Source organism: Anopheles nili, chromosome X (assembly GCF_943737925.1).
Source record: "Anopheles nili chromosome X, idAnoNiliSN_F5_01, whole genome shotgun sequence".
Lineage (NCBI taxonomy): Eukaryota > Metazoa > Arthropoda > Insecta > Diptera > Culicidae > Anopheles > Anopheles nili.
The window spans coordinates 10,509,829-10,522,587 of record NC_071293.1 but is presented as its reverse complement, the minus strand read 5'-3'; the positions used below and the strand labels follow the sequence as shown (position 1 = coordinate 10,522,587).

Below are 12,759 nucleotides of genomic sequence, written 5' to 3'. Positions count from 1 at the left end.
TCATACTCTTAGCCAGTTTCGGTTTGGGCTCGGAAGCTCTGTCACCTTTTCCACAGTTTGCTGTTCCTTTTGTCATTCTCATCACTCCCTGGGAGCAGGGAGCGCTAAATGCGTTCCCAGTTCCCGAGCTGTCACGTACTGCTGCTCGCCGTTTGTCGACTCACGACTACAAAAAGGAACTATACATCCGGGGATGTTCACCCTTCTAGATCGGTCGGAAATTAGACGGGCAGCACAGCTGACACCGGCGTGATCTGAGATGACGGAGTCGAGGCCAGGTAGCTCCCGTTGGCGCTGTGATGTTGTACACCCAAGTACTTCTCCTCAAAAACGCGCTCCTGGAAGCGGAGTTAGACAGCTTGTGTTAGACACGTGTCACCTTACATATAAGCGCAAAGATACCGTACCTGAGCACGATCGTACTTGAGCCGCTTCCAGATGGTGTTGCGCGAGGAACCGGCGTCTACTGACTGGCATAGCCCGTCGATACCGTTGTAGTTGGGATTGGTGAACGTCAGCACGTCACTTGCGCTGCGCGAGCTCTTCTTAGTCTGCTTCCGTTTCGAGTTGACAATCAACACTGAAAAGGTGAAAGCACATCACATCACAAAATTCCGGGGTTTACTAAGCGGGATCTACAACACAGGCAGCGGAAGAAAACGAAAGTGCAACCTCACTCAGCAGGGTATGGAAGCCCCACGGAAAGCGCGAGATCAAGGAACTATCGGTTTGGGTTTCGGAGGCAAGGTGGAAGCGAAGATTACCTAGGATGGCGATGATGACGATGATCAGCAGCCCGGCCAAGATGGCCGTGGCGATGATGACGAGCTGCGCGTGCATCTTGCTTTTCGTGAGCTCGATAGAGCCATTTGAGAGGCCCGGTTTTTCCTCACTCGCCGATAACATCTCGTCGTTCGGTTTCATAGGTACCAGGAACGTCGGTTCGAGCACACAGTGATGTCCATCCGGAATGTCGGGACACCCACACACGTAGCGTGACTCCGCGTACAGACAGAGATGAGAACAGCCACCGTTATCGGTTCGACATGGGTTCCAATCGTGCGGTTGCCGTTGTCCTGACACGGCTCGAATCTCAAGAGCGCCACGCAGGCTGAAGCGAGCTACCTCTACGTTGGTGGCACTGTGTTTGGGTGCACGCAACACCGACTTATTGTACCAATCCGTCCAGTAGAGGTGTGTCGCAGTAAGCGTGAACCCGAATGGGTGTGTCGCATGCGCCACCACCTGCATACGCCGACGTCCATCAAAATCACACAGCTCAATGCGATCCTGTAGGGCATCTGCCCAGTACAACTTCTTTGCGTCAAAGTCTATAGCCAACCCAGTTGGGAAGCCAAGCTCGAAATCGATCACACTCCGCCGCTCAGATCCATCCATGTAGGCGCGCTCGATTTTGGGCGTCTGGCCCCAATCCGCCCAGAAGACGAATCCACGCTTTGGGTAGAGAATAATGGAGCGAGGATCATCCAGACCATCTGTCAGGATCGCCTTGCGGCAGGACCCGTCCAGTCTAGCGACCTCGATCTTCTTGAGAGCTGTGTCCGTCCAGTAAAGGTTGTCCGCCAGCCAATCGACAGCGATGCCATTTGGCGTGTTCAGCCCACTCGACACGATCACCTGCGTGTCGGAGTAGTTGTGCATGTTGACACGCCGGATCGCGTCCACGTTGACATCAGCGTAGAAGACGTACATACTATCGAAGTGATAGTCGAGTACAACCGCACCGTGGACGCCCTCAATCGGTAGGACCACATCGAACAGATCCGGCGTGTCGAGTGAGATACGTCCAATTCCAGAGCGTAATGCGATCAGCAAATACTCCTAAGGGAAAGATGCGTTTGAGTCAGTTGTAAGATCACGTACTACGCTATGGCATACTTACATCAGGTAGGTTCTTGCAGTCGGTCATGCTTCCCTCGCGCATGGTGAGTCCCGTGGGACACTTGCACGAATATCCGGTGGGATTACGCAGACACAGATGCGAACAACCTCCATTCCCAACACCGCACACATTCTCCAGGTGTCGTTCTTCGTCCTCCTGTACTACTTTCACGTCCATCAGACCCTCGAGTCCATGTGTAACGTTGCGGATATGCGTCGGGTTCGATTTCGGCACCGAATGTAGTGCCTTTGTGATCCAATCCGTCCAGTAGATTGTACGTCCAGTTACCGCCAGTGCGTATGGGTGTGGCAGATTGTCGACAACCTTCGCTCGCATACCACCTGACAGGCTGCAGGATTCGATCGTCTTCATCTGCGCGTCAGCCCAGAAGATACGCTTTGCCGTCCTGTCCACGGTTAGACCATTCGGCCATCCCAGACCCTCTGTGATTAGGTCGATGCGGTTCTCACCGTCCATGTCGGCACGCTCGATACGTGGGTTTGCTCCCCAATCAGACCAGAATAGGTACCCCGATTCATAGTCAATGGCTATACCTCGAGGCTGCTCCAATTCTTTCCAAACCAATGCGCTCCGGATGCCCTCCTCAAGGTCGCTCACCTCCAACACCTTTCGACCAGCGTCAGTCCAGTAAATCTGCAATGGAGCACAAAACATAGATGTTACCCTTCTTCTCGGTGTGAAATTTCTCAAGCATTCTGCAAGTGAATCGCCTACCTTGCGTCCAATCGAATCGATGACGAGTCCATCAACACTAGTCATGCTCTCGCTGTAGATCTGCTTGATACGCATACCGTCAGGTGTAGAACGCATGATCACGTCCTCAATAGTATCCGCCCAATAGATTTCACCCGTGCGACGATCCACGTCCAGAGTCACCACGTTCGAGATCGGTGGCAACGGCAACACCACATCGATCTGGTAGTCACTATCTAGCGACACCTGCCGTATCTCTGTGCGATGTGCAAACATCAGGTAGTTGGATGGACCGCTCTTGCAAGTCTTGCCGTTATCCTGTACGGTAAAAAAAGAAGAACATCGAGTATAATGGTTGATAATCCAAGCGATAACTGTCGATTCCTACCTTTAGCTGAATGCCGATGGGACATGCGCAACTGTAGCTACTGGGGTTGAGTAGACAGATGTACGAACAACCACCATTTTTGTGCGCACATGGATTGCGTGAGTCTCGGCGGTTCCGGTGGAACACACGGATGTCCATCAGGTCCGTGTTGTTTGCAAGAATAGTACGCCTCTCATGCCCAGTGTACATGTTGGCCACCTGAATGCTGTGTGTGTCCCAATCGGTCCAGTACACGCGCTTCTCGTACACGTCTAGCCCAAACGGATGCTTCAATCCCTCAGTAATGAGCCGGTTACGCCCTGTACCATCGTAGTTGACGTACTCAAGCGACTTAGTGCCACCGTCAAGGAAGTACAACCGCTGCTTGTCAACATCTAGCGCTAACCCATTCGGCCATTGCAGGTTCTCCGATACGAGCGTAAACCGACCAGTGCCATCCATGCCGGCTCGTTCGATCAGTGGGTTTGAACCCCAATCTGACCAGAACATATAGCCCTCGCCAGGATGCACTACGATGTCCCTCGGTTTGTCCAGACGCTCCCATATGAGCAAAGCCCGCTGGCGTCCATCCGTTGTCGCTGCCTCAATGCGGTTCGTACCTGGATCCGTCCAGTAGATCTTATCCGTGACCCAATCGAGTGCCAATCCAGCCGGTGAGATGAGGTTCGCCTTCACGATGGCCTCCTGCCGGCTGCCGTTAATGAACGCCCGGCTTATCACACTCTTGCCAACGTCCGTCCAGTAGATGACGTTCGTGCGGCTACACCAATCAACTGCCACCGTTGACTTGATGCCATCCAGAGGTAACACCATGTCGACCGGGTTCGCTGCGTCCAGTTGGCGAACTCGCACGTCCTTCTTGCGCGCGATTAGCAGAAGTTTATCGGGTACTGTCGAACAGGTCTTCTGATCTGGCCGCAAGGTCAATCCGATGGGGCAAGCACATCGTCGGTGTGTCCTTGCTGGGAGACATAGGTGAGAACAGCCACCTTTGCGGCCATTCTTGTCCGACGCACATCGATTGGCGAAGTCCGGCTGACGGGAAGGATGGTAGCTCTGGATGCCCATCGGGAAGTGTAGACCCTCGTGGACGACCCGGAAACCTCGCCCGTTGATCTTGCTCGCAGTCGAGATGGTCTTCGTGTGCCAGTCCGTCCAGTACATCGCGTCCTCAAAGAGCGCGAGCGCGAATGGGTGTGGCAGGTTGTTGCTGAGGATCTTACGTCGAGCGCGTCCATCGAAACCGGCACTCTCGATGACGTGCTTCGCGTCCGCCCAGTAGATCCGATTGCTGGTGTAGTCGATCGTGAGCCCGTTTGGCCAGAAGATGGCCTCAGCTACGATCGTTTGCCGTTCGGAACCGTCCATGAAGGCACGCTCGATCTTAGGAGCAGTGCCCCAGTCGGTCCAGAAGACGAGAGCTCGCCCTGGATGAACGGCGATGGCACGGGGCTTGTCGAGGTCACTCGCTGCCAATACCGCGCGCATCTGCCCGTCGAGAGTAGACACCTCCACACGACGTGTTCCAGAATCGGTCCAAAATAGAAGATCATGGATCCAGTCTACTGCTAGACCACCGGGAGACTCCAAACCCCACTTGATGACGTCCCGAACTCCACTCCCGTTCAAATGTGACCGCTTGATGACGTCTATCGAGACGTCCGTCCAGAAGAGCAGGTCCTGCCGGTAGTGATAGTCGAGAGCGATCGCGTTTGGTAGCCCTTTCGCGATCGATGTGTACTGGTTGTTGCTGAGTGACACCTGTCGGATGTCGGCTCGGTTTGCCATCAGCAGTTTGACAGAGCCTCCGACCGCTTTGCAGGTGCGTTGATCAGGTCGTAAGACATACCCCGGCTGACATGAACATCGGAAGCTCCCGGCAACGTTCGAGCACTCCTGAGAGCACACTGGGACGCTTGTGATGGCGCATTCGTCAATGTCGGTGCAGTTGTAGCCGTTACCGTGTAGCAGATACCCAGGTCGGCACATACACTCCTCTCGACCACTGTATGCTGTCACACAGAGCTGTTCACAGCGAGAGTGAGCCCCGCATGGGTGAACGATTGGACATCGCATCTCGTCTTCACCGTTCGCGCAATCGCTGTGGCCATCACATACGTGCTTCTGGTTGATGCACACCCTGGAAACAGAAAAAGGGTAAATACCCAACCTATTCAACATGCGCATTACCCTCAAAAGCTAATACTCACGAGTCACGGGTGCTGTTCCGGCTGCCCGATGCACATAAGAACTGATTCAGCTCGCACTTGATGTCACAGTCCTGCTCATCCTCACCACGTCGACAGTCGGCGGTTCCATCGCACACCCAAGATCTCTGCAAAGGATAACACAACGCCATCGAAACCATGTCTAGAAGTTACTAAGACCCTAAGAACTCCTCCATTTGCAACACCTACCAGTATGCATCTACCATCCTTGCAGGTGTACTCATCTGGTGAGCAGGTCCTGCCAGCGACTCGATCCACCGGACAACTCTTCTCGTCCTCACCATTGTTGCAGTCCTGCTTGTCATCACAACGCCACTGCAGTGGGATGCAATCACCGTCGTCGCACTTGAACTCGTTGATCATGCAATCAACCTGCTTCTTGGGGCAGTTCTCCTCATCGCTCCAATCGCCACAGTCATTGTCGCCGTCACACCGGAAGCGCATCAGGACACAGCGACCACCTGGACCGCCCATGCCACCCAACACGCCCTTGCATTTGAACTCACCCTCCGGACAGTTCTGCATCGGCCGATCGCAGTCAGCTTCGTCCGACTCGTCGATGCAATCCGTTTCACCGTCACACTGGAAGGACGCCGAGATGCATGAGCCATCCTTGCAACGGAACTCATCGCGGGTGCATCTGCGAAAAGGACGATGGAAATGTAATTACAAGCAGCTCGTTAACTAACGTCGGAATGCGTCATTAAATTGAAGCGCGCTATAAAGCACTCCAGTAAATCCTAGACAATCACTGCCAGCAGCTGGAATCGCACCGAGTACGTGGGTGGACTGACAAACAGCGCGCTTGTGGAGGTGCCGGAAGGAATGTGAAGAAGAATGCGCGCTAATATGGGCAGCTGTGTCAAGTACAAGCACCAGCGACTATCGGACCTCGTCAACATTGCTGCGAGCAATGCAATTAAACGATGCAAGACAAATCGTCAATTAATTATGGTTTGATTGCGTATACAACCGCTTGCTTCGCTAATGGCTGCAACATCCGCGGGGGGCAATGATTTCCAGCACACAATAATGCTCTTAACAATGTTGAGAAAACAACAGTGCTGCTTAGAATAGATTGTCAGTTTGCTTGATAAGCAAATCTTTACTTTAATTGCATCTTCTGCTGCCGTTTCGGTGCTGGCCATCTTAAAGAGAAACATTTCCTAGAACCGCACAAAGGACGTCGCTAATGCATAATTGATTTTCAAACTGCTCGATGCCCGACGGGGAAAAGGACGCTTTCTTAATGAAGCAGAGCGCGCAAACGCGGGGATCAAGTGTCGCTACGATGCTTTCACTGACCTCGCATTATTTTTTTTTGCTGAACGTGTGAGAATTTTGACTTAGGTCCGGCAATCATGGCGGTAACGTGAAACATTACACCAATTAAGACATCTCAGATATAAGTGGGTCGCGTGTAGGTGTAGCGTGAATGTAATGGTGAAACCGGCGGTAGTATACGACGTAGTACTAGTGACTTGTGACCACTACAAGTTGGAGTGAAATTGATACGCTCTCATCGGTTAGAGTAAGTGATGGCTAAAAAAAGGAATCTACTCCAAACCTTTCACCTAACCCTATCATATTGAGCCAGTGATAACAAAAGGGATGTGCGTCAGCTGCTGCTTTTTACTATGCCTTATTTACTACTAAAAGCTATTATTATTACAGCCTGACATCAGAACCGTTGAATGGAATGTCGTGCAGATTTTACTATGTCTTACTACTGAAAGCTAATATCATGTCTACCTGATGTCTTCCGGAGGGTCGTGTTTTGTCAGGAACCAAGCGCTTAACCTCTAACGAGTACTTACTGTTTCGTGCAGTTCTTCTCGTCCGACAGGTCGTTGCAGTCGTTGTCACCATCGCACACCCAGTCCCGGGGTATACACATGCCATTCTGGCACTCGAACTTCTCCTCCGTACATTCGAGCCGTGACCCACAGTGCGTCTCATCCGTGTAGTCACCGCAGTCATCATCCCCATCACACAACCAATCCCGCGAGATACAGATGTGTGTGGTAGCGCAGATGACGTGCGTACCACTCGTCTCACAGTTGTCCTTAATCTGCTGAGCCAACCGCTGGTGCACGATCTCGCAGTCCTGCTCATCCTCTGTCAGCACGCAGTCCGCCTGACCATCGCAATGCAGATCCATGTGGATGCAGGCGCAACTCTTATCACACCTGAACTCGCGCGGTTCACACTTAATGTCGCAGTTCTCTAACCCAGGTAGACCGTCCGTCTTGCCAGGTGTACCACCTCCACCGCCGGACTCCATCAGTAGTTCCTCGTCCGATCGGAAGATGTCATCTTCCGGGTGGATGTGATAGTGCCCAAGATGGGCACTCGGACTGTGGCGATCGAATGGTCGATAACCATCGTTGTCTCTGCGCTCGACTCCTCGTATACCGTACAGCGTGTCATAGTGGGTCATAGACCCATACACGCTTCCACCTGGGTGACTTCCGATGGGATGATGCGAGAGTCCCGCACTACGGTCAATGGCGATCGAGGCGTTCTTTGGGTACTGCGTGGCCTGGTGGAAGTTACGTCGTCTGGGCGGTGCCATTACGATCTTGCCCGGTGGCAACTGTGGCCTGATGTCCTTTTGGTGTGGTTTCGGTTTGCGGGGTTTCGTCTTGACGACGCGCCCGTCACCTGACTGACGCATGGAGTTAGAGCCAAAGATCTGCCAGGCGGCACCGAGCTGATTCGGACCTGGTGGTTGCTGATCAGATTTGCCTGAGTAGTGGCCCTCTGACGTGACCTCTGTCGTTTGTTCCTGGCCGGTTGCTGAAATGGACGAAAATGTACGGTTACCACGTGGCAGGGATGTCCCAAGAATCCCAAGATCCCAAGAAACAGTTGGCATGGCAGGGTATCGAAGCTGCTAGCAGAGGGCTCCTGCAAGCTGTGCGACGGAACCACCAAGTTGGGAGCCGCGAAGGTTCCCTTTTTTTCAAGGACAGCTTACACCCATAGCTGTTTTGATGAATGGAGCATTTTTTTTCTGCGCCTGCGCGCCGACTGGAGTGCTTCTTCCGAATCTGCACAAAATTCGCCTCCCCCAAAAATTTCGCCCTTTTAGCATAACAACGGCGGTAGTTCTCCTGCTGCGAAAATGTTTATTGATTTAGGGCTAGCTCGCGAGCGATTCTTTCTCCATTCGGCTCTCCTCCGGCGTTGATGCTTCTCATTTTTCGCTCCCTTTCGCATCCACCCTACCCGCCTCCGCGCGCTTCTCCCTTAAGCCCTTTCCATCGCGCTGGAGCTCGCTGGAAGTTGGCGAGGTTTCTTATCCTTTCCGCGGGCAGCATTTCTGTTCATTCATGGTACAGGGTGGTTGGCATTTGGCCAAAAGGGAATAAATGCGATTCGTGTGCCCTAGCGGCCCCTTTATGGAAGCGGCGTAGTTTACCGCCCACCTCCCTCGCGCCGAAGGGTGTCTTGTGAAAGGCGCAAAATATGCTCGATCTGCTGTCGCTTGCTCCGCGTTGCTCGCGAATTTTATTTGCGTTTTAGGTGCGCCCCAGCTGCCGACGTCACACCGTTAGAGCCCTTTTACGCCCTTCGCAGGATCGCTCTCCGGCTCTCCGGCCGTGTGGGATGCTGGCAAAATTCACTCTCTCTCTCTCTCTCTCTCTCTCTCCGTTTCGTTAGCTTAACTTCATGCAACCCAAAAATTGCCAGCACAAAACCGGACCTCAGAATACTGACTGAAACCATATGCTTCTGATGGATGGTTAACTTCGAGACCGCAGCCATGTTGCCTGCCCTACCCAACAGCTGCTAGACCCTGTGGCAGTTGTTCCAGCCCCACAATCGCCCTTATGGTACGGCTCAGACCTGCTCGGCTGTCAATCCCGCGCTCCCAGGACAACCCGCAGGTGGTAGTCGCGTTACTTACCGATGCCGATCAGAAGCGGCACCACCATCAGGAGTGGCACCGTCAGCCCTACGGCCAGGCTGGGCAGTAGTGCGGTGAAACACCCATGCCGTCGTGCGGCCATTTTGGCCCTTCCCAACCAGCGGCAGGTCACCGGACGGGGTTGCTACTTCCGGCGTGTTGCGCCGCCCTTTCGGTTGTCTTTTTTGCTGCGTGTCCTCGGTTTCTGGCGATTCGCGCGAGAGATACTACGCCTCAAAAACGTTCACACTTCACACCGGAAAAAAAAACTTGCCGCGGAAGCTGCGGGCATGTGTGGCAAAAAGGGGTCCTGGTGAGGGATGGGAGCGAGGGGGGGAGTGGGGGTTGTTGCTGGGGTAGAGAGTAGAGCAGGATAACCCTCCACTGGGAGGGGATTTAGGAGCCCTGAGGGGGAAAGGGGAAGGTGGGTGGGAGTGGTTGGGTTTCGAAGGGACAAAATGGAGGTGTTCGGTGGTGGTGGTGGTGGTTCGTGCCGGGCGGGGCAAGGAGAGGGGGCAAGGGAATAAAGTGTTCAAACGTCCTTTTTTTTGCCTTTTTCTTCCGCACGCTCTCTCTCTCTCCCTCTCTCTCTCTCTCTCTCTCCGCAGCCCAGCGAATGTGCACTACTGGGAGGCTGAGCTGGCGGCCTACAGTACCTCTGGCCGATCAGGCTCGGCACGAGCGCTACGGTGGGCAGGGTTCCCCTGTAAGGACACTCGCCGAAGGTCTAAGCTGTAACGATACTGCTGGTGCTGGTGCTGCTGCTGCGTTCATCCACTCCCGCAAACATTGCTTTTGATACATGATTGAGGTTACTTGGAGTCAGCATCCGAGCATCCGAGTTGGTGCGCCAAACAGGAACGAAAAAATCACACACACACACACACATACACGGCGCGTGCACACAAACACACATGTCAGAGGGGGGTTGAGTCAGGCACGCTCCATTGCATCCCTGCTGGCAGAAGCAAGCTTAGCACTAGTTTAGCATCTTCTCTTATATCCTTTATTCATGATGCGAACACACTTGGTTACTTCTTGGTCTTCACTGTACACCTGTGAATGGGCGAAGGCGAATGGTGTGAGAGTGAGCGAGAGCAAGAGAGTGAGAGAGAGAGAGAGAGAGTGAGGCGTATAGGGTGGGCATTGGAAAACGGGATCGTGTAATGAGAGTAGAAGAGAGGGATTAGCAGCAAAGGACGAGAGCCATCCACGGGCAGGACACATATGCGGACGTGGAATGTCTGCACACTTAGGGGCTTTGGGCTTTTGCACACCATATATGCTAATGTATTACAATATGTATAAGTGCGACGCATCTGTACATAAAGTAACACCGATGTCCTTGCGTTAAAAAAGCATATTCGTTTGCATTTCTTTTTTTTTTGTTGTTGCAGCATCTCCTGCTATCGTTCACATTCGCTACGTATACATGTAGATGCGTGCAGATATAGCGACGCGTACGTGTGGGCACACACATACGTGGGGCCACGTTTCTAGGGTGTCCTGCTAGTGCATGTACACAGGCAGCCTCTAAAGGCGGGGGCATCCTTTTGCGCTGATCGTAAGTAAAAAAAAAGGGAACAAAAATCCCGCGCACACACACAAACACACAAAATCACACACGCACGCACGATGGTTGGTTAATTTTCGCCACTATTCCGTGCTGCGTACATTTCGGCTACGTGGGTGGGAGCGCGAGGCTTCGAGGTCCTTCGGAGTGCTGCACCCTTTATTAAGGGTTTTGGAAGATCGAGTCTTTTTTCTTTCGCACTTCACTATTTTTTTTCTCTCTTCCTTTTTCTCCTATTACACCTAGGCCCCGTTCAGGTCCGATATCCGCACCACTTTACATCACTGGGAGAAAAGCAAAAACAAAAAAAAAAAGAAAGTTCGTGCTGGCAATTTTGTGCAGCACCGCCCCACCTGGCCCTTATTACGCACGGGCCCTTCCGAGTCGCCTTTTCGGCCCTTTTCGGCCCAGCCGTTGATTGATGCGCTTGATAGCCGTGCAGTTGGTTGATGAACGTTGCCAGGTGGCCATCTGCAAAAGGGGCGCCCTCAGAAGATTCAGATGCTCCCGCCCCACCCGCGTGCTTGGAAGGAGAGGGGTGAGAGGAGTAAAAAAAAAAAGAAAAAAGGGGGGGTGATGGGTGGATGCTCGCCCTGAGCATCTCGGTTGGGTTCACCACCGTACAGTCTCGTTACACCGGATCAGCATCAGCAGTGCAGCCAATCACGTCCACCGTACATCAGTAACTGAGTCGGGTGGTTCGCGGATTTTTCACACCATCCTTGGGAGAGACATATCCTCCGGACGAGCCTGTCGGTGGCAGCATCCCGGTTCTCGGGTCACCCCGAGAGCCAACCCTGAGAGTGGAGCTGGTAGCATCGACTTACATAATAATGGTGAGCGTGATGGAGAACGGTTTCGGCTGCGCAGGCGCTGGAAACCGAGCGGATGCTGGCCTCCGGGGGCGACTAGGGGTTTTTTTTTTGCTTGCGTGCGCTTTGTTTTCGCCGTTTTCTTTGCTGCGATGTTGGAGGGGTTTTTTTTTATGGGCGGATGGGGACGCAAACCGGGACCCAACCGGTCCTGGCCACCTGCTCGAGCACAGTTCGCAAACCGGAAGCTGGGCGCTGATAAACGATTGCTGCGACGTTTGCTGCCATGTCCTTATGCTAGTTTGGCCGGGATTTTTGGTTGGCCAAAGGAATGAAAGGGTGCTGAAGGGCATTGAAGATGGAAGGGAAAGGATTTGGGTGTTGTAAGGGAAGGGACTGTAATGCTTGGGTTGCATACAGTGAACTTGCTGTAAATGTCCGGTATGGTTGATAGAGTTTTCGCAAGGTATATCCGCACGGGTGCGAACTTTGAGCGGTGGAAATAAAGCTTAAGCATCAAATTTCAACAAAACTGAAAGCTAACCGATTGAATAACAAATCATTAAACATTTTTAAATGAAGTAAGGATTGGTACATTCATACTACAGTGTTTTAAATATGTTTTAAAGTCAATGATTGTAATTATCAAGTCTGAGAACAACGGTGGTAATATGTGAAAATGGTACATATTTCTGTTTCAATGGGTTTATTTTTGACTTAACGGATGCTGCCAGGAATTTATTTTGCTGTCACCTTGTACCTGTTTTTATTTCAATAGTGAATTAGTTTTGAGATTGATTGCAAGTTCAAATTGGTGTTCAATTAAATTGATCAGTGAGCCAGTAATTAGTATAATTAGTGAGCCAGTTTCCGACTCATTCGAAATATGTTGCAATGAAATGTCATTTTCCCTGTTGTAAATCATTTGTTCCTGCAATTATAATAACGATATTTTTTCGGATATATTGTTTAGTTTACCTAAGATCTACGGTACAATGTTCTAATTTTAGCTGTGTTGTTATTTAATTTTAATATTAGACCCAATTCAAATATTACAAACGTTTTTTAGAATAAATCTAACATAAAAAATATGCATATAAATTTTATATCCCATGATTATTTTATCAATTTATTATAAATAAATAAAACATTACAAATTAACGGCTATATACTTGACATCGGTGAAATTTTTAAATTTAACTTCAACGCCTTGTAATGTCAACCTTTA

General features: G+C 51.7%; 1 protein-coding gene across 1 annotated transcript; it reads right to left on the bottom strand.

Annotated features, from left to right (window-relative positions):
- Window positions 1–221: 221 nt before the first annotated feature.
- LOC128728954 (low-density lipoprotein receptor-related protein 4) lies at window positions 222–9,249 on the bottom strand. Its single transcript, XM_053822604.1, has 10 exons — window positions 9,147–9,249; window positions 7,051–8,032; window positions 5,423–5,873; window positions 5,216–5,340; window positions 3,006–5,145; window positions 2,639–2,935; window positions 1,904–2,557; window positions 765–1,842; window positions 408–580; window positions 222–338 (listed from the first exon to the last, which is right to left on the bottom strand). The coding sequence occupies exons 1-10, from the start codon at window positions 9,247–9,249 to the stop codon at window positions 222–224; spliced, it is 6,120 nt and encodes a 2,039-aa protein (XP_053678579.1).
- Window positions 9,250–12,759: the final 3,510 nt, after the last annotated feature.

Bases quoted from the DNA above. Each gene is read 5' to 3' on its own strand.
- LOC128728954 (XM_053822604.1), bottom strand. From the start codon at position 9,249: ATGGCCGCACGACGGCATGGGTGTTTCACCGCACTACTGCCCAGCCTG. The intron at 8,033-9,146 runs GTAAGTAACGCG...CGTCCATTTCAG, and splicing joins GCCGCTTCTGATCGGCATCG to CAACCGGCCAGGAACAAACG. The intron at 5,874-7,050 runs GTAAGTACTCGT...TCCTTTTCGCAG, and splicing joins GAGAAGAACTGCACGAAACA to ATGCACCCGCGATGAGTTCC.